Genomic DNA, 22,192 nt, shown 5'->3' on the forward strand with positions numbered 1-22,192 from the left:
TAGATTCAACAAGGTGTTGGAAACATTTCTTAGAGATTTTGGTCCATATGGACACAATGGCATCACGCAGTTGCTGCAGATTTGTCGGCTGCCCATCCATATGTGAATCTCCCATTCCACCACACCAAGGTGCTCTATTGGATGAAATCTGGTGACTGGGGAGGCCATTGGAGGACAGTGACCTCATTGTCATGTTCAAGAAACCAGTGGTGAGATGATTTGAGCTTTGTGACATGATGCATTATCCTGCTGGACGTAGCCATCATAAGATAGGTACAGTGTAGTCCTAAAAGGATGGACAATGTCAGCAACAATACTCAGGTAGGAGGTGGGGTTTAAACAATGCTTAATTGGTACCAAGGGGCCCAAAGTGTGCCAGGAAAATATCCCCCGCACCATTACACCACCAGCCTGGACTGTTGATACAGGGCAGGATGGATCCATGCTTTCATTTTGTTTAGGCCAAATTCTGACCCTACCATCTGAATGTCGCAGTTGAAAGTGAGGCTTATCAGACCAGCCAATCTTCTATTGTCCAGTTTTGAGCCTGTGCAAATTTTTGCCTCAGATTCCTGTTCTTAGCATATCAAGATTGGTCTTCTGCTGTTGTTCCCCTTCTGCTTCAAGGTTGGAAGTCTTGTGTAGTCAGAGATGTTCTTCTGCATACCTTGGTTGTAACGAGTGGTTGTTTGAGTTACTGTTGTCTTTCTATCATCTCAAACCAGTCTGCCCATTTTCCTCTGACATCAACAAGGCATTTTCCTCCACACAACTACTGTTCACTGGATATGTTCTCTTTTTCAGACCATTCTCTGTAATCCCGAGAGATGGTTGTGTGTGAAAATCCTCGGTAGCTCAGCAGTTTTTGAAATACTCAGACCAGCCTGTCTGACACCAACAACCATGCCACATTCAAAATCACTTAAATCCCCATTCTGATGCTTGCTTTGAACTTCAGCAAGTCGTCTTCACCTTGTCTGGATGCCTAATTGCATTGAGTTGCTGCCATGCAATTGTCGGATTTAGCAATTTGTGTTTATCAAGCAATTGAACAGGTGTACCTTAATAAAGTGGTGGGTGAGTGTATAATGCAGTATGTATTTGATAAAGTGTGCTTTTCAAATATTGAGGACCCCATTTTAATATATCATTCCATCATTGCATGCACTGGGCAGCCTAAGTTCCAGGGAGGGTCCATCATGTACAGTTGGTTTGGCAGCCTTATGCCTATGGGAGGTATGCATATACTGTATGACCTTGTTCTTGTGGCTTGACCTTTTGAAGGCCTCATTAGTTTGTATCTTTACCGGTGGCTTATAAGTGAAAGTAGTACATTGCTGGAGTATAGGATGAAAATTTGGTCAATAGAACACTAAACACCTTTTTTCCATGCGTCAAAGGAAATGGGTGATTGTAAGCGATTATTGTGGTTACATTTGTAGGTCTTCGCTTGTCTTTGTATGTGTTGAAACAATAGGACTCGTATAAAGAATAACGCACCAAAAATACAATGAATTCAGATTCTGTATCAGCCTTTATTCAACCTATAGAAGCCCATAAAATCAATTAAATGCTCCGCTTATTCTTATCTGAAGAAATCTGCTGAGAGTTCGATATATTATGATCCTCATGATCACCATTTAAGGTCAATATAATAATGGAACAAAATGAATGGGGGTTCATATGGGACCCACCTTATATTGAAGTGTTTGCAAACCCTGGGACTAGTTCAGTGTTACGCAGGAAAACCCCAACTAGAGGGCATCTGCCTTTAGCCACAGACAAGGTATCATCACCCAGTTCTGGTTGAAAACAGATGAATCAAGTGATTGCTCCTCATGTCTATGGGCTGCCCAAGGTAGGACTGGGAAAAAGGACAATATGGTGTTGAGAACATTGTCTGATCCTTGACTGATCTGTAAACATTGAGAACCCCTTATTTTTATGTTGAATCTGTTTTTATTAGAACAAGCATTTGCATAAATAAAGTTACATATTGTACATTGCTTACAATATCAACGAATCACATAGTAAACCAATACCAGATAGGCAATGAACATCTATAGGAACAGCAACCATAAACGACATAACCGGGATAGTGGCTTAAACGATATAGTGTATTGCATGATTCCAAGTTCTCGGTTTGACCGTGATGGGGAATCATAAGTGTTAAAAAAGACCATATACGGAGATATGCAAATTGAATTTAGTAAGGGAAAGCCGAAAGAGTTAAAGCATAGAAAGAAAAAAAAGGAAAAGGGGGGGGGGGAGCCTATGGGGGATCGCCCGGAAAGTCAGAAACAAAAGTATCAAATTCGCTGGAAAAGCGAAAATTGAGCCATACTGACCACATGATAGTGTGAGAATCTGATTTACCATTCTCCCAAGACACCAGTCTTTCAATATGTTCAATCCTGTCGACCTCACATGCCCATTGAGCCATAGGGGGCGCCAGTGGTTGACGCCAATGTCTGGCAATCACCGATGAGAAAGTGGCGGATGAGGCATTTTTTAATCTGCTTATAAGATCCTGGCAACATAGACAAGACTGTTATGGGGACCTCATTGGGGAACCTGTCACAACCAGTTTTTCATATAGAGCCAATATTTTGTCCCAGAACCCCTTATTTTTTGGAGTGCTCAATGTTGAATCCTCACACAGCCAGAGATACCAAGTGATGCTTGAACACTTCGCATCGCTTGCGGTTATCAGGCTGTGTATGACCACCCTAAGACCCCTTGTTTTTATTTATTTTTTTAGATCCGCCTGATTCTGTACAAGTGGAAGTGAGGACATTAGACAATGGGGCTGTCCAGTTTATATGTTTAGAAGACTCCAGTCCACCTGCTACCAACTTTACATGGAGAAGGTGAGAAACCAACTATAAAACGGTTTGTTGCGTTTTTGGTGTTGTAATTTTTTTTTTATTAGTTTTTGAAACCTTTTAAGTGGAACTGTGACCAGACTATTGACTTTACAATATTTCCAAATTCTTAACCAGTAGTAAATAAGTTTGAGGTCTCCGGCTCCCTGCACTTGCTTTTGACTCCCCACATTTGCTCCTGATTTTTTTAAACAAAAAGTATATACATCTATTCTTTCTGGTCCTTTGAGGGACACAGGGAATCTTAACACTTTGGGTTATACTGCTGCCTACTGGAGGATTGGACACTGACAAGCAAAAAAAGTGTAGGTCGGCCCAGAGTATAACCTCTTCTATTGCTATTGTCATATGAAGAAGGACAGCTTTTTTTTCCACATCTCTTTTTTTCAAGACCAACCTGTGACTTTTTAGCAATTTTTTGTTTCTTTACTTGTCTTCAAACAAGATACTTCTTTACATTGCTGCTTGAGGTTTCTCCTCCGATTTGCAGCTGTTCAGCACATTCTTCATCTGCTTAGCTTTTGGGCTGCACCACATTGAGACATCACTGGTCTCGATGTTGCAGAGTGAGCTGGAAGTGACCTTTGGGCACTGGGTTCCACGTGAGGTGCTTGTCATGGGGTTCCTCATCCTTGCATCTGAATTGGCAGGTCATCTTGATTTCAAGGTTGCAACATCAGTGACTGGTGGACAGTGTTCTCCATAATAAATCATGTTATGAGCACAGTCTTCTTCCTTCGTCTTCTTTCTGTTTTCAGGGATTGCCTAAAGGTGGACATATGGCGCTTTTCCACTGCATGGAACCGAACGGTTCGGCTCGCATTTGTGCTTTTCCACTGCTGGTACCGCATGGTACGGTGTAGGAACGGTTCGGTACGGTACGGCGGCGCTTTTCCACTACATGGAACCAAACGGTACGGCTCGCTTAAAGCGGAGTTCCACCGTGGATTTTTTTTTTTTAAATATCCCCGGGACAGTCGGGGCTAGTGCATTCCACAATGGCTAGCCTCTGATCTGTCCCGGGTTGCACTTACCTGTTAGGACAAATACTTACCTTGAAAACGTCTTGTCCAGCGCTGCCATCTCAGATGTGGGCAGCTTGAAGCCAGCGAGATCCTCTTCAGCGTCCTCTTCCGCCTTCTTCGGTCCCTCGATGCCCTGCGCCGGCCCCGCCGTCACTTCCGGTGCGCGCGCGTCATCCCTCCACAGCTTCTGGGCATGCCCAGAAGCTGTTTAGAAGGGGATGACGCGCGCGCCCCGGAACTGACGTCGGGGCCGGTGCAGGCGCAATGATTCCTGGGAGCTATGACGTTCAGCTCCCAGGAATCATTGCAGAGCCAGGAAGTGACGACGGGCCGAGGAAGAAGGAAGTAAGGTAAGTATATTTTCTTCGCTACGAGGTAAGTAAAAAAAAAAAAAAAAATGCGATTATCCATTTCTTTTTCAGGTGACCCGGAGCGAGAAGATGGAGGTAAGTATAAAATTAGGGTGGAACTCCACTTTAAACAGTACCACCTCAGTTGTGGTTCCAAGAGGGCCGTACCGGTACCATATCCCACAATCCTTTGCATGCAGCCTTGGCTGTTTGTCACTACTAGCCACTGATTGGTCAGAGAATCATTGTTATCCCACCCACTTTACTTTAGTGGAAAAGCAAACCATACCGAACCGTTCCAACACCATACCATGCGGTACCATGCAGTGGAAATCCAACATAGCCAAGCAGGGCCGAGTGGAGCCGAGCCGGTACTTGCAGTGGAAAAGTGCCATTAGTCACACAGATCAGTAGTTCCAAAGGATAGGCGAGGCTCTGGGGAAGTCCTTGAGGTGAGCCTGGGAGGAGGTGAGCTAGAAAGCAGGAGATCTAAGGAGGAGCAAAAGAATGGTTTGGTTGGTATTTTGAGACTAGGTTGGTGATAAAGCTTGGCATAGAATGTGGATAGCTGTGTAGGTGGTTGTTAGTATTTCGAATTTGATTTATTGTGTAAGTGGAAGCCAGTGGAGGGATTGGCAGAGAGGAGTGGAAGACACTAAATGGTAGGTAAGGTGGATGAGTGGTGGCAGCATTCACGATAGACTGATAGGGGGATAATTTACAGTAGTCCAAAAAAGAGGGATTTGCGATAGCTGAGGCAAGAGATTACCAAGAAGTGAATATTCTATCGTGAATGCAAAATTTGCTCTGTCCGGTTGATGGTTAAGCTTTCCTTGGTTGGAGAATACAAGCAATATACACTATATTACCAAAAGTATAAGGACATTTGCCTTTACACGCACACAAACTTTAATGGCATCCCAGGTTCAATACTGAGTTGGCCCACCCTTTGCAGCTATAACAGCTTTAACTCTTCTGGGAAGGCATTTTTTTTTCTTTGGGCTCTGTTTCGATGAGATAAATGCTGGAAGAAAGTTTGGAGGGGGAGTAAATGCAGAAGGCAGATTCAGTTTAAATTGAGGTTTTACATTGAAAAGGAAAAGGTTTGGGGTCTGAAAGCAAAAACCACCAAAAAGCTTTTTTAAAAGTACAAATGCCTGTCTGTCTGCAGGAGGGTGAACATTGGAAACAGCTGGTACAGGGATATTGCTTATCTGAGACCTCTAATTTCTGCCAAAACATAGTTTAATTTATTGTTCTGCATAATGTTACTTTAGGAAAAGTGATTCATTTAGGAAGAGGAAAAACGTGAACAGCAACTAAAATAACTTAGACAAGAAGTGCCAAAAAAAAAAATTAAAATGGGGAACCTAAAGTGGTTTTAAAGGTATACAATTTTCTTACCTTAAAGCGAAGTTCCGCCCCCCTCCACAAATTAAAAATCAGCAGGTACACATACTGTAGCTGTTGACTTTTAATATAAGAACACTTGCCTATTCTGGAATCCAGCGATGTTGGCACCCCAGCCAATGTTTCCATCGGCTGTCGGATGCTGCCGCCGCCATCGCCTATAAGGGAACCCGGCAGTGAAGCCTTGCAGCTTCACGGCCAGGGCCTACTGCACACACGCGAATCGCTCTGTGCACAGTAATTGGCCTGGAGGGAGGAGTAGGGGGCTGAACCTGTGATGTACCTCGCCAAAAACAGGTACCCGCCCCCCCCCCCCCCCGAAAGCTGCCAAATGTTGCACCGGAGTGGGGGAGGAGACAGATGATCGAAAGTTCCACTTTTGAGTGGAGCTTTGCTTTAATGCATTCTCTGCATTAAGGTAAAAAAAAACTTTCAATATCTGTGCCTCCTCCCCAAATACTTTTTCCTGTCATCACTCTTGATCCAGTGCTGTCCCCGCCGGCAGAACCGCTTTCCTCTTTTCCTGCATTCACAGGACACAGAGGCAGCAGTGGGAGCCCTTGGCTTCTGCTGCTGTCGGTCAAATGCTGAGGAGGGGGCAGGGCCAAGCCACACTGTATGTGTCTATGGAAGCACACAGCCCGACTCAGGAGGTCACCTGCATGAGTGCCCCCATAGTACACAGCTTGCTGTTGGGGCACTCAGAAGAGAGGAAGACCCTAGATTGCTGACGGAGGACCGCAGAAGATGAGGAAAGGGACCACTCTCTGCAATACCATTGTACAGAGCAGGTAAGAATAGCATGTTTATTATTTTAATAATAAAAAAAAAAAACTGAAGGTTTTTCAATCACTTTAAACCATTTAGATAAATGTAAGAGATAGTCTCTTAAAAATTCACTCTTACAAAATACCCGGCGCTTTGGGATAGGACTGAGGATGTCTTCATCATCTACGGCCGATGCGAATTGTAGTGGCAGGAATCTTCTGATTGTGAGCTCCTCGGTACAATTGCCGGCCCCATTCACTATAATGACAGAACAAACTGCATCCAACCGATCACTACAGGTAATCAATGGCTGTGCGAAGAGCCCCGAACAGCTGCGGCCGCTGGCGTTCTGTCATTATAGTAAATGGGGCCATTGGCTGCAGCTGTTCGCAGCTCTTTGCACAGCCAGCGATTACCTGCAGTGATCACCACTAGATGCAGCTTGTTTGCATCCAGCAGCGATCACTACAGGTAATCGCTGTCTATGTGGAGAGCCCCGAATAGCTGCGGCTGCCGGCATCCTGTCATTATAGTGAATGGGACCGGCGGCCGCAGCTGTTTGCAGCTCTCCGCATAGACAGCGATTACCTGCAGTGCTCACCGCTGCATGCAATTTATTTGCATCCAGCAGCGATCATTACGGGTAATCACTGGCTGTATGGACAGCTGCGAATAGCCGCGGCTGCCGGCATCCTGTTATTAGAGTGAATGGGGCCGGGGGCCGGCGGCCGCACCTAACCGCAGCATGATTTAGAAGATTCCTCCCATTACAAGTCGCACCAACCTAAATCTGAAGTGTGAATATAGCCTAATATTGTGCTTTCACAAGGTTTCTGCTACCAACTTTGACAGAGGAATGGAGCAGGGGAAGGAAGTGTAAGTGGGTAGGGGGTTAGTTTTCAAGAGGACCTGTCTCTGCCCTGAATTAATAAAATTTCAGGATCTCTTTAGATGGATTTTGATCTTAAAAATACCTAAGAGGCAGTTGAGGTAAGGGATGATCCCTAAGTGGGGAAACACACTGATGTATAGGAAAATTCCTTGGCAGTAAAAGGACTGCTAGACTTCTGTGTGAGGCTTTAGACTGAGAGACGGGCGGAGAAAATCTGAACCTACTGCATTTAATAGTTTTGTCATTCTGGCATTAAAGTAGAACTATAGGCAAAGAAAATTTTTTTTCTCCATTTTGGATAGGGTAAGGGAGGTTTTTTTTCGCCATCTGTGTCCCTTTTGCAGAGATTTCTCTTCACTTCCTGTTCCATAGCCAAACAGGAAGTGAGAGGAAATTGCTGCAATTTAAGGGATTTCCTTGGGGACCTCCGGCTTACCAGAACTAGTGTCCTCATTGGCAGATTTTCCCTCTATTACTTTTTTGGGGACAGACAAAAAATTGGATTTTTTTTTACTTTAATTTTCAATGATAATGACAGGACAAATAGAGAGGATGAATCTCCCTAACTGGGGCACAGACAGCAATAAAAACTGACAGGGGTTCTAATCTCTCCTCACTCTTTCAAAAACAGCAATAATTTATGAGCGGTGGGAATTATGCCCCATTGTTGGTGTCAGTGGGAGAATTAGTGTCCCACCGTTTATATGGGTAGGAGGAATAGTGTCCCATTATTGGTGTCAGTGGGAGAGATAGTACCCCATCATCTATATGAGTGGGAGGAATAGTGTCCCATCATTGGGGTCAGTAGGAGGAATAGTGTCCCATCGGTATCAGTGGGAGGAATAGTGTCCCATCATTGGTATCAGTGGGAGGAATAGTGTCCCATCATTGGTATCAGTGGGAGGAATAGTGTCCCATCATTGGTGTCAGTGGGAGGAATAGTGTCCCATCATTGGTGTCAGTGGGAGGAATAGTGTCCCATCATTGGGGTCAGTGGGAGGAATAGTGTCCCATCATTGGGGTCAGTGGGAGGAATAGTGTCCCATCATTGGGGTCAGTGGGAGGAATAGTGTCCCATCATTGGGGTCAGTGGGAGGAATAGTGTCCCATCATTGGGGTCAATGGGAAGAATAGTGTCCGGTCATTGGTATCAATGGGATGAATAGGGCCCCATCATTGGTGTCAGTGGAAGGAATAGTGTCCCGTCATTGGTGTCAGTGGGTGGAATAGTGCCCCATCATTGGTGTCAGTGGGTGGAATAGTCCCCCATCATTGGGGTCAGTGGGAGGAATAGTGTCCCATCATTGGTGTCAGTGGGAGGAATAGTGCTCCATCAATGGTGTCATTGGAATAAATGGTGCCTCATCATTGGTGTCAGTGGGAGGAATAGTGCCTCAAGGGACTTATAAAGACAAGAAGATGTCAACATCTTGCCCACAGGCTACCTTTTGGAGATCGCTGATCTAGAGTTTAGCAGGAAATGGTATCCGCTACAGGTTGAGTAGTATAGGTGTGTATAATTTTTACTAACAGTACATGTGTTTTAGCTGGAAATTCCATTGAAGAAAAGGAAAATGAATCATAAAATTGTATTGCAGTAATTTTCCTCCAGTCGGTTTCCTTCTTCAAGTGCCTTAATATTGTTTGTATTGTTTTTTATTATTTCCGTTTGCAGAAAGGATACGTTCGATTCCAAAGCACTGTTAGAACTCGGAAGTGGAAACATTTTATCTATTAAAAACTTTCCAAATGGACTTTATATCTGCGAGGTTACTAATCCAATTGGAAAATCATCTGGATATCTTTATTTTTATAAAGTCTCAGGTAATTTTTTACTTTTATTCCAGAATTGTATAAGGGGGGAGGCTCATGCAAGAAATCTCACAATGTGTCGGGAAAACTATTTGTGGTCTGGGCTTGAGATGATTTCCACCTGGTGGATCAGAGGGACATACAGCAATTATGTGCAACCCTTACATCTCTCCGCTCTTGAGACTTCGCCTTTAAAAACCAAGTTAACCACTTCACCTTCCTGGCCAGGTCATTTTTTGCTATACGGCAGTGCGTTCCTTTAACTGACAATTGCAAGGTCGTGCAACGCTGTACCCAAATTTATGGCGCCCCCCCCACAAATAGAGCTTTCTTTTGGTGGCATTTGATCACCTCTACAGTTTTATTTTTGTGCGCTACAATCAAAGAAGGCCCAACATTTTTGAAAAAAAAAAAAAAAAAAACAATATTTTTTTACTTTCTGCTGTAAAACACATCCAATAAAATGTAAAAAAACGAATTTCATAAATTTAGGCCAATATTTATTCTGCTACAAATATTTGGTAAAAAAAATCCCAAAAAAGGGATATGGATTGGTTTGCACAAAAGTTATAACATCTACAAACTATGGAATATTTTTATTTTTAATTTTATTAACTTGTAATGGCACTCAGTAACTTATGGCGGGACTGCGATATTGCGGCGGAGAAATCGGACACCTAACTAACACTTTTGACACTTTTTTGGGAACTAGGGACACTAATGCGGTGATCAGTGCTAAAAATATGCATTATCACTGTACTATTGGCACTGGCTGGGAAAGGGGTTAACATCAGGGGCAATCAAAGGGTTAAATGTGTGTCTAGCTAATATTTCAGTGTAGTGGGGGAGGTGTTTTTTCTAGTGGAAGGTATGAATTGGTGTTTTCTGTTTTACAGGAACACAGGATCAATGCCTTCTGTACTGAGAGAATGGCAATCTGCCTTGTTTACATAGACTGCCATTCTGCTTGTATACCGAACGATCAGCCAGTGCCGGTGGACATCGAGCCCGCTGGACCCACTTATCTGCTCCTGCTGTGTAAAATCACAGCGGGAGCGAGCCTTCGGTGGTGCACACTCGCACCCAAAACCCAGAAATGCAGAATTATATACATACACAGTATCTCACAAAAGTGAGTACACCCCTCACATTTTTGTAAATATTTTATTATATCTTTTCATGTGAGAACACTGAAGAAATGACACTTTGCTACAATGTAAAGTAGTGAGTGTACAACTTGTATAACAGTGTAAATTTGCTGTCCCCTCAAAATAACACACAGCCATGTCTAAACCGCTGGTAAAAAAAGTGAGTACACCCCAAATTGGAAATGTCCAAATTGGGCCCAAAGTGTCCATATTTTGTGTGGCCACCATTATTTTCCAGCACTGCCTTAACCCCCTTTGGCATGGAGTTCACCAGAGCTTCACAGGACTCCATGATGACATCACGGAGCTGGTGGATGTTAGAGACCTCGTGCTCCTCCACCTTCCATTTGAGAATGCCCCACAGATGCTCAATAGGGTTTAGGTCTGGAGACATGCTTGGCCTGTCCATCGCTTTTTACCCTCAGCTTCTTCAGCAAGGCAGTGGTCATTTTGGAGGTGTGTTTGGGGTCATTATCATGTTGGAATACTGCCCTGCGGCCCAGTCTCCAAAGGGAGGGGATCATGCTCTGCTTCAGTATGTCACAGTACATGTTGGCATTCATGGTTCCCTCAATGAACTGTAGCTTCCAGAGTGGTGGGGGTTGTCCCTTAGCAGTGTTTTACACTTTTTTGTGGGGTCCCCCTGGTGACTTATGAAGTCTTTGGAGCACATCTCCCCACCTGATCCCCTCCTCTGAGGCTACGGGGCCCTCCGGGTCCCATCCATCCATCGATGCACTGATGGCGGTCCAGGACTCCTTTGTGTCCCGGATGGAGGTGGCTTTTGGCTAATGGGCTGGCAAAATCGCCCCCGCCTTCCCCTGCCTCATCTGTCTCATCAGATCCTGAATCTGATTAGGCTGCCGCAGACATGGGTCACCCTGCTGGGTCTGCAACCATCCGCCCTGAATCCTCAGATAGTTAGGAGGATTCCTCCTGTTCTGTAACCGCGTACCAAAAAGCGCTGGTGGACGCACTGATTGTAGCTGTTCATGAGACCTTAAAGATTGAGGACGCAGGTGTGACGGAGGCGCAGGTTCCCTTTGGCACTCACAATCCCTTTTCCCTCCTATTTTGACAGAATTGTCACTAAAGAGTGGGGACGACCAAAGCGATACCCCTATAAGGAGTCCCTTCTTAAGAAGTGGACTGTTCCACCAGGGGGGGCCTTCTGATTTCCAGATTAAACAAGGCAACTATGATTCCGGTTGAAGAGTCCCTGGCCTTTAAGGACCCGGCTGACAGGAATGAAGAGGCTGTGGCCCACAATATGTACGCCCTGGCTGGTTCAGCACTGAGGCCAATATTCACCATTGCCCTGGTTTCGCAGACTGACCGAATGGGCTAGGCTTTTGTGCCGTGACCTGGAGGGGGGAGTAGCCCCCCCCTGCCTTTGCTGGGCTAGTGGACCAGCTGGTCTAGGGGCTGCAGTTTTTCTCTTTGGATGTGCCTCCCCTAGTGGCTCGGCTCTCTGTTCCGGCAGTGGTCCTTCTGCGTGTCTTTTGGCTCAAATGCTGGTCTGTGGACCAGACTTCGAAAAAGGCCTGGACTGATCTTCCCTTTCACAGGGGATTGCCTGTTTGGTGCTACCCTGGATGACATCATTAAAGGCCTCACAGGGGGGGAGAGTATCTTTCTTCCACAGGCTACTAAGGGCAAGGACGCTCGTCGTAGACGTGGGCCCCCCTCCTCGGCTCATACGTTTTTTTCATCCCTCAGGGTTGTCTGGCAAGGGATCGAAAACCCTTCGGGGGCCTCCTCTGGAGGATTCAAGCGGGCTTCTCCAGTCCCGCGGACAAGGCCCCTTCAGCATGAAGGTGCATCCTCACCCATATCTGGGGTGGAGGGACGTCTTCGCTGGTTCCCTGACCCGTGGATTCCCCTGGTACATTTGGTCCGGCTACAAGATCGAGTTTAGTTCTTACCCTCCGTTAAGGTTCTTCCTTCCAATGTGCGGATAGGCTCTTTTTTAGGCGGTGCAAGACCTTTTACTTTAAAGGGTGATGGGCCCGGTTCTAAATTAAGAATGTTTTCAGGGGTTTTACTCAAATTGGTTCACAGTCCTTAGGAAGGAAGGAAAGGTGTGTCCAATTCTGGACCTCAAGGCGCTGAACTGCTTTGTGCGGGTGCAGAAGTTCAGAATGGAGTCCATTCGCACGGTGGTGGCTTCCCTACTTCAGGGGGATTATCTTGCCTCCATCGACATAAAGGACGCTTAACTTCACATTCCAATATGTCAGTGTACAACACTTCCTCCGCTTTGCCGTGGGAGAGGAGCATTATCAGTTTGTGGCGTTACCCTTTGGTCTCGCCTCTGCTTCTCGGGTCTTCACGAAAATTATGGCCCCGGTGCTAGCATTGTTTCGCCAATGGGGGATTTTGGTACTGGGCTACTTGGATGACCTCCTTCTGCGAGCGGAGTCTCCTACTGCTCTGGTGGAGATCCTGGAGATCACAATATGAATTCTGCAGGAGTTTGGCTGGATTCTGAATTTTCATTAGTCTGCCCTGGTTCCGTCCACAAAGCTGGACTATTTGGCCCTGACTCTGGACAGCCAGAGTGCTCCTTCCTCTGGACAAACTCCAGAAATTGCAGGCTGCAATTTGCCTCCTGCTGTCTAACAAATGGTCATCCCTCTGGACTTGCATGCGGGTGCTGAACCTGATGGTATCTACCTTTTTGAGGCGGTTCCGTTGGCGCAGTTCCATACGAGGTCCCAACAAAAGGAGATTCTGACCAAATGGGACAAAACTCTGCAGTCTTTTGACAATCAGAAACAAAGTATTCCCTGATTGGTGGCTTCGCTCTCCGACGCTTTGGCTGGGCAAATCTCTCCTCCCCTTGTAATGGACATTGATCACCACAGATGCCAGCCTATCTGGCTGGGTAGGCGTCCATGTGAAGAATTCTGCTCAGGTGATATGGATGCTGAAAGAGTCCAAACTACCGATCAATGTTCAGGAATTCCGAGCGATCAGACTGAGTCTGGATCATTGGACGGATTGTCTTTAGGGACGGCCTCTGCGCATTCAATTGGACAATGCCACGGCCGTGGCTTATATCCATCACCAAGGAGGGCACAAGAAGTGCCCTGGTGGCTCTGGAGATAGCCGGCATTCTAAGGTGGGCAGAATGGTTCATTCCAGCTCTCTCCGCCATGCACATTCCTGGTTTGGAAAATTGGCAGGCGGATTACCTCAGTCGGCAGGCATTGGACCAAGGGGAGTGGTCCGTTCATCCGGAGGTGTTTCATCAGCTGTGTCTCCAGTGGGGCACCCCCGAGGTGTACCTGTTGACGTCTCGGCTCAGCAGAAAGGTGCAGAGGTTTGTGGCTTGGTCAAGGGATCCTCTGGCGGACGCCACATACGCAATTGTGGCCCCGTGGGGGTCAGTTTCGTCTGATTTACGCCTTCCCTCTTCTCAAGCTTCTGTCAAGACTTCTGCGCAGGATCGAGGCAGAAGGGTTTCTGAACATTTTAGTGGCTCCAGGCTGGCCGCGCCAGGCTTGGTACGCCGATCTGGTCCGGCTGTTCGCCTAGGTTCTTTGGAAGCTTCCTATCAGGGAAGATCTGCTGTCCCAAGGACCGATCTTTGCAGAAAATTGGTTTTGACAGCACTCCAGTGTTAATCGGATGAAAGTCTTTATTTCTCTATAAATTTGACAGCACAATAGACAGAAGCCTCAAACAGCAAACGTGTTTCAGGAATCAAGTTCGCTTATTCATTGCAGTCTAAAGGACCAATCTTCCATCCTGCTCTACAGTCACTAGCTTTAACAGCTTGCCTGTTAAACGCCAGGTGCTAAAGGATGGAGGTTTATCGGAGTCGGTGATTCCTACACTATTAAAGCTAGGAAATCTACTTCTAGGAAGATCTACCATTATACTTGGAAGATGTACAGTGCGTGGTGTGAGTCTCTCTCTCTCGCCATATCGGTGGCTTGGATCTTAACCTTCTGTCAACAGAAGGTTGAACAGAAATTGGCCTTGAGTACCGTCAAGGGCCAGGTATTGGCCTTGGTAGTCTTTTTCCAACAACCTTTGGCCACACACTCCTGGGTGTGTACTTTTCTTCAGGGTGTCTGACATTTGGTTCCTCCAGTGCGGGCTCCGTTGCCACCTTGGGATCCTAATTTGGTTCATTCAGCTCTACAGAAGCCTCCCTTTGAAAATATTTTGGAGATTCCCCTGCTTACACTGTCCCAGACGGTGGCCTTTTTGGAGGCTATCACCTCTGCGTGCAGGGTGTCGGAACAGGCGGCGTTATCCTGTAGTTCACCTTATCTGGTGATTCACCAGGATAAGGTGGTGCTTCGCCCCTGTGCTTCAATCCTTCCGAAGGTGGTCTCTGACTTTCATTGGGTGTCTTCATTCACTGAAGACGTTGCGTTGCCTTCCCTGTGTCCCAGGCCTAAACATCCAAAGGAAATTCCCTTGCATGCCTTAGATGTGGTCTTGGCAATTAGTGTGTACATGGCAGCTACGGAGTCTCAGGAAGTCAGACTCTCTATTTGTGCTCACAGACGGACCTCGAAAAGAGTTGTCCGCTTCCTCTGCGACCATTTCCAGGCGCTTAGTGCCTCCTGGGCTTTCCATCATCAGGTGTCAGTGACGCAGGTTTTCAAGGCGGCCACCTGGTCGTTGGTGCACACTTTTACAAAGCCGATTCTTCCTTTAGCCACAAGGCTTTGCAGGCTACTGTTTGAGGGCCTGATCCTCTTTGAGGGTGTATTGTTTTCTTCAGGTGGGCTCCAGTTGTTTTGGTTGAGCCCCTGTTGCCTGGTTGGCTATTGTTTAGCCTTGGGAATTTTTTGCGGTTTCCCACCCCTCATGTTTAACACTGCTTTGGGGAGTCCCAGTGGTAAAGAATGGCAGGAGCTGTATCCGTCAATGAACGAAAGAGAAAACGGGATTTTGAACTTACCTTCAAATCCATTTCTCTGATGTTCATTGACGGACACAGCACCCACCCCTCTGTGGAGTTATAATTCTATTAATACTGCTTGTAACAAAACTGAGTGACTAGAGCGGGGAGAGGGAGTATACCCCCTGGGACTGTCCATGGGTGTAGCCAGAAGCTTTTTTCTGTAATAAGAAAGGAGAAACACGGCGCCTGGTATGATCCGATATATAGGGGGATGCCTGTTGTGACGGTACTAACCGTCACTATGATTTTAAAAATCAGATACTTGGTGGTTTGGATTGCTTCAAATGGGGTCTTTATTTACAAGTGATGCTAACATGTATTGTACTGCAATGTCAGCAATGTCTTCATATAGAGATGTGAAGATTTAATCCTACACTGGGAGAATTAGACTGTTCTAGACTGCTAATACTGTCTGTGTTCTGAGATGGAATGTGTATTGTGCTAAGTATTCCTGTTCCATTGTTAGATGTTAATGACCTTGTATTATTCTGGCCAGGTGGCTAGATAATTAGTTTATTGTTTTTCTCTATACAGGTCTATCTGCATATGCTAATGTAATCACTCATCTGACCTGATAGTGTATATAATGTGTGTGTGTGGGTTTAATAAACAGTTCTTCTTGATACCCTCAGCATAGAGTTTCATCTCATGTTTGTGGGAGAAGACTATACCAGCTCTATCTTTCTTCTGCTTGGATCGCTCAATCACTAGCTCTGGTAAGAGCGATTCCTGCTCTACTCTACAGCATCCCTCACACTAGGGGGAAGAGAACATCTCTGGTGGCGAAACCCCTCTTTCCATGGGGGGGCGGTCGCTACACCTGTGCTTGAACCTCAGCAGCTCCTTTTGTTGACTCCTGGGGTAAGAGTCCGTTCAGTATAGCAAAAGCAAGAGAAGGGAGCGCTTCTGGTTAAGGCTAACTCCATAAAGTGACAAATAAATTATTGTAATGAGTCGTGACAATACGATGTAGGTGAGGATATCACAAGTGAAGCTCCACTCCAGGATAATTATAAGATAATCCAGTTAATTGAGGCAATAAAAAACATCAAAGAACAATGGTAATAGTAACTTGCACTTGTAAAGGTGTCAGGCTGAGCCCGCTTACTTGTCCCACTGTAACCGATTGCTGTAGCCGTAGTCCTTGTGGAGAGCAAACATCCAGGCTCCAGGCGGGAAGGGTGTCCCTGGCAGTGGATGCGCAGTCCTTCAGGAGAGATGTAGTGATGCGGTGTGAATCTACGGGCGCCTAGTGAAGACAGTGGTGGCACAGGGGATGACGTCAATCACCCACGCTCAAGGATCAGACTCAAGCGGACAGCTCCACACATGTGACTTCAAAATGCTCATGGTAACGGGACCGTTTGCAGTCACACGTGTAATTTTTTAATGAAAGTTATAGATTTAAAAAGATTGAGTCATTTTTTTTATTTTTTATTACATTAACCTAAAGTTTTTATGAGATTTTATTAATTGGGTTTGGACCTACTTTAAGGCCGTATCCTGTTAGCGCCCCTTAAGTTGACCTAACAGATCCTATTGCAAACCCCCAAGGGGTATACTTAACACAATTAGACAATCAGACTGTCACAAACTCTGGGGATTGTTTACACCGTAAGTTTCTTGGCCACACCTGCAAAGTAGATCCCTGTAGAAGTCTATGGGGCCCGTTTGCCTCCGCCTCTGTTTGGGAGATGCAAGGAGAGCAGACCCTTAACCCTAGTACACGCGCAACGAATTTCCACCGACCTGTCGTCCGTCTTTTGTCCAGAGTTGTGTTTTGTTGGTTGGAATGTGCCTAGACTGCACACAAATTTTCCTGCACGACAAAATTCTACTTCAGAATTGATGTCATGTGTTGGTTTGCTTTCTTTGTGTTCTTTCTTCTCTGAGCATGCCCAGACTTGCTTATAAGATTTTTCCCTGTCGAAATCTGTACTGACTGCACGAAAATCGGACGTGTTTTGACAGAGGACAAAAATATTATAGCCTGCACACCAGAATTTTTTCGGCCGAAAAGTCGGAGTCGGTTGTCAGAAGCATCATACTAACAAGCCGAAAATCGGCAGATCGGTCGTCGGACGAAAATTCGCAGCCGAATTTTGACGCGTGTGTACGGGGCTTTAGACTTATACAGGACTCTCCTGTGCAGGTGCAGCCAAGAGACAGAGGACTTGCAACCTAAGTTGTAAACAATCCCTGGGGCTGTGACTGTCGGATCAAGTCAAGTATGCATCTTTGGAGAGGAAGGGCGGGTTCTATTAGGTCATTCTAACTACTTGACTCTCTGGTCCATTCTGACACTTCTTACATAAATATACAAACAACATTTTTTTTTTTGTTGCTGGAAAAATTATTTAGAAGCCCCAAACATTATTTATATATTTTTTAGCAGAGACCCTAGAGAATAAAATGGGGGGGTTTGCAATTTATGTCACACTGTATTTACGCAGCAGTTTTTGAAATGCAATTTTTTTTTTTTTTTTTTAAAAATGCACTTTAATGAATTTAAGTGCACACAAATACTATATAATACCCGATTTTTTGGTAAAATATAAAAATATTATGTTATGCCGAGTAAATGGATACTTTACATGTTAAATTTCATACGCCCGTTGAATGGCGCCAGGCTACAGTACAGGCAATACTTTAAAAGCCCTCAGAGGTTACCAGTTTAGGGTTACACAGGAGGTCTGGAGCTAAAATGATTGCTCCCTCTCGTGGAGGTATTTGGGCGATACCTCACAAGTGTGATGCAATCACCCTGTACATATGCGTGTGGCATTTGCATACGTATTCCCATTTGAGCATGAGCACAGGGGGGGACAGAGGCGCGTTAAAGATGTTGTAAACCCGATTTTTTTTTTTTTTTTACACCCTGAAAGAGAAACACATAATGAGCTAGTATGCATTGCATACTAGCTCATTATGAAATACTTACCTTAGAACGAGCCCCCGCCATGCCGCCCGCTTACCTGTATGACGGGCGACCTGTTCAGTCGCCCGTCTTCCGGGATTGCGGCATCCGGCCATCTGATTGGCTGGAGCCGCGGTGACGTCACTCCCGTGCACGTGCGCAGGAGCCGACGGTCACGGCACGGGGCTCTGAAGGAACGGCACCAGCGGCCGTTCCTTCAGAGCGCATGCACCAGTGACGTCACTGGCTGCATGTAAGGTAAATATCTCCTAAACGGTACATGTTTAGGAGACATTTACAGTACCTATAGGTAAGCCTTATCATAGGCTTACCTATAGGTACAACTTGCAGAGGAGCGTTTACTTCCTCTTTAAAAAAATGTTTATTTATTTTATTTTATTTAAAACTTTTTTCTATTCTTTTTTTTTCCTTGATCATCTTTATTGCTATCACGAGACATGAACACCATCCCTTATGATAAGAGTAAGCATGACAAGCCCTCTTTATGAAAAGATCTGGGGTCTATTAGACCCGAGAGGTCTCCTCTGGCCTCCAAAGCAAACTAAGATCGGTTTGATCAGATGCTTGTACAAGGCAGTAAGGGCCTCACATCGAAGCAGGAAGTGAGGAAATCCTTTTGTAACCAATGCCATCAGTATATTTTGCAACAATACGCTTGTGAAGGTCTTCAGAGAGTTCTTTGCTTTTACCCATCATGAGATTTTTCTTGTGAGACACCTTGGTAATGAGACACCTTTTTTAGGCCATCAGTTGAGACTGAACCAGCTGATATTAATTTGTTATGTTTTCTAATTACTGATACATTTCAGCTGGTGTCTTGGTTTTCCATGTCTTTTTGCACCTCCCTTTCTTCACGTGTTCAGTACTTTTTCCCTGTGTCATTCCATTTTATTACACATAACTTCATTTCTGAACTTATTTGTTTTGGTTTCTTTGTATGTATGGATTGCATGGGTTGTTACCAACATGTGATGAACATTTCATGTCAATAGCACCTTTCGAAATATATTTACCTAGAAAAATGGTGACGTGTTCAATACTTATTTTACCCGCTGTAAATTTCATTTGGGTACAGCGTTGCATGACCGCTCAATTACCAGTTAAAGTAACGCAGTGCCGAATAGCAATAAAATGGGCAAAACCTTCCGGAGCTGAGTTGGGTAATGCAGCTCTGTATTAGGACTGCGTTGACGTAATCGCCTACGTTGACTACGAAAATGCGTCGACATGCGTGAAAGGCGTCAACACGTCGCACGTGATGTCAACACGCCCCCTGCTCGTGCCGGCCTTTCTCCTCCTCCCCCCTACTCAGAGTGCACAAGACTGACACTGAGGCTTGAAAAGACCGGGAGATAATAAGGTAATCACTCAGGAATCAGTTTACATTGTTCCCACATTCCTCCATTGTATGCCAAGTCATTTAACTCTCGCCTGCCTGAGGAAATCCTATCAGCAGCTTCTGCTAAAATACTAAACGAGGCTTCCCGGAGGAGCGTGCGTGGGTCAATGTCCGTTATCAGTCCTGCCTAGCTCCTCATCCATTGTTCTATACTAGTGTCAGGATGGGGGGGCTTCCTGTGTCCTGGCTACGGTGGGGATTGCATGTTCCTGCAGCTCTCTATACATGAGGGACAAGCTGAGCGGTTACCATCATCCCCCCCCCTCCCCCCATAAAAGAAAAGTCCAGCAGTTACCATCACCCCCCATAACTGAAAAGTTCAGCAGTTACTATCACCCCCCATAATGAAAAAGTCCAGCAGTTACCATCATCACCCCCCGTAATGGAAAAGTCCAGCAGCTACCATCTCTCAACCCCCATAAAGAAAAAGTCGAGCGGTTACCAACATCTAACACCCCCTTGAGGAGTGGAAGGTTACCGCCCCCCCACACTGTAAAATGCAGACTAGTCTGGTGGAATATGATTAATAAATCCTGTATAATGGGGGAGGCAGAAATTTTCCCTTTTTTACATTTTATTTTTACCACTTCGTTTTTGTATATTATGAGCTAATCAAAAAATTGATTAAGCAAAAAAAAATAAAATAAAAATAATTGTTAGATTAGTCGGCTAATCGAAAAACTAATCGTTAGTTGCAGCCCTACTCTGTATTTAAAAAATAATAATGAGCAGTGGACATACCTGAATTTTACCTGGTATCAGCCTCTTGCAGTCCCTGAACAGCATAGCTAAGACTGAGTGTGGTAAAGGCAACAGAAGGAGCCAATCAGGTGCACTGCAGTGCTCATGTGCTAAAAAATACACCTGCTGATAGGATAGATTAGAGTGACAGAGAGATGAGCTCATTAGCCTGCTGCTTGTTTTTTTTATTGTCCAATCACAAGCTGGGGGAGGGACAAGACCTGTAAGCTGAGAAAAATCCTGCCAGACAGGACTGTGCTCTGCTTTACGCTGTTTGCCAGGACTTCGGTTTGAAATGCTAATGTTCTATTTTTGTTCATTTAAAGCATTGGCATTACGCCTAGTCTAGAATTGTTGGCAATAAAGGGGCCTGTCTACAAGCTTGGCAAGCTGGACGTTTTTATAATATAAAACATAACTCTCATAAAATAAAATGTTAGTTGTAAAGGCAGGAAGGTTAATGCATAGAATGTATTAAGATAAAAAGCCCTCTGTGTCTAGCACCGCCCATGCCCCCAGCCCCCCTAATACTTACCTGTTCCCCCTCTGTCCAGCGATGTTCACAAGTCCCTCAGCCATCCCGGGACTCTCCCTCCTGATTATCTGAGATACAACCACGGCGCCATTGGCTCCTGCAGCTGTCAATCAAAGTGAGTGAGCCAATTAGAGAAAGGGGGCAGGGCCAAATGGCAGCTCCATGTCTGAATGGACACATGGATCTGCAGCTCGGCTCGGGTGCCCCCATAGCAAGCTGCTTTCTGTGGGGGCACTCGATAGGAGGAAGGGGCCAGGAGTAGGAACAAGGGACCCAAGAAGAGGAGGACTGGGTCACTCTGTGTAAAACCAACTGCACAGAGCAGGTAAGTATAGCATATTTGGTATTAAAAAAAAAAAAAAATGAGACTTTACAATCACTTTAAGTACAGGTGGTCCCCGGGTTACAAAAATCCCACTTACAAACGGAGGAAGACCACAGGAAGTGAGAGGAAATCTACCCCTAGGAAGGGAAATTCACTCCTCTTAGGCTCCGTTCACATACTGGCGTCCTGGATCATGGGCAGAATGGCAGCGATCCTGCCTGCGTTTCCGAATCATTGCAAATCGTGGGACGCCCGTGCGATTCTTGTGACTTGCAATGGCACCCCAAGCGCGGCGAAAAGTTCTTGTACTTTTTTTGGGCGACAGGCGTCCCGCGATTCTGTTACGTCGGGCAACAATTGCGCCACGTTTAATGTGCCGTTGCAAGTCACAGGAATCGCACAGGCGTCCCGTGATTTGCAATGATTCGTGAACGCATGCAGAATCGCGACGATTCTGCCTGCGATCTGGGGCGCCAGTATGTGAACGGACCCGAACAGTTTTCATGGGGAAAAAGGTCTCCGCTGAAGCTTTATGACCAATCCTTGTTTCCACAACAACCCAACATTTTCAAAATCTAATTGTCACAAGGACAGAAAGTGAGGTGAAACCTTCTGAACAGGGGCACAGACAGCAAAACAAACATTACAGCAGGGCTCGACAAACCCCAGGCTCCAGGTCACTTTGGCGACTAGAATTAGCGGCCGGGTGCCTGGGTTACCCTATGGCAGTTGTCTTGTCGCCAGACATCTCAAGTCTCCTGTGAGGTGCGGGAGTCCCCTGCATGCGGGCGGCAGCTCCCTGACACCTGCAAGTGCCGTGGCTGCATGTGGGAGACTCCCTCACCTCGCAGGAGACTTGAGATGTCTGGCAACAGAACGGTGTCTCTCAGCTGTGACTGAACGGAGCCGATGCTTCCTGTTCTGTGTACAGTGATATCAAATGTACTCCACCTGCGAGAGGAGAGATACAGAAAGCATCGGCTCTGTATGCTTCCTACTGCACCGCTCCGTGATCTCCGCCAGTGTTTCCTGCCAGC

General features: G+C 45.7%; 1 protein-coding gene across 1 annotated transcript in view; it reads left to right on the forward strand.

The window, feature by feature from the left end:
* LOC309547210 (nectin-1-like) overlaps positions 1–22,192 on the forward strand; it is a 146,519-nt gene that overhangs the window by 117,806 nt on the left and 6,521 nt on the right. Inside the window, exons 4-5 of the mRNA XM_082247014.1 lie at positions 2,762–2,870; positions 9,006–9,154. Of these exons, the coding sequence (XP_082103140.1) occupies positions 2,762–2,870; positions 9,006–9,154 (258 nt within the window). The remainder of the gene's footprint in view (positions 1–2,761; positions 2,871–9,005; positions 9,155–22,192) is intronic.

This window comes from Pelophylax lessonae (genome assembly GCF_965119305.1).
Source record: "Pelophylax lessonae genome assembly, chromosome: 2".
NCBI lineage: Eukaryota > Metazoa > Chordata > Amphibia > Anura > Ranidae > Pelophylax > Pelophylax lessonae.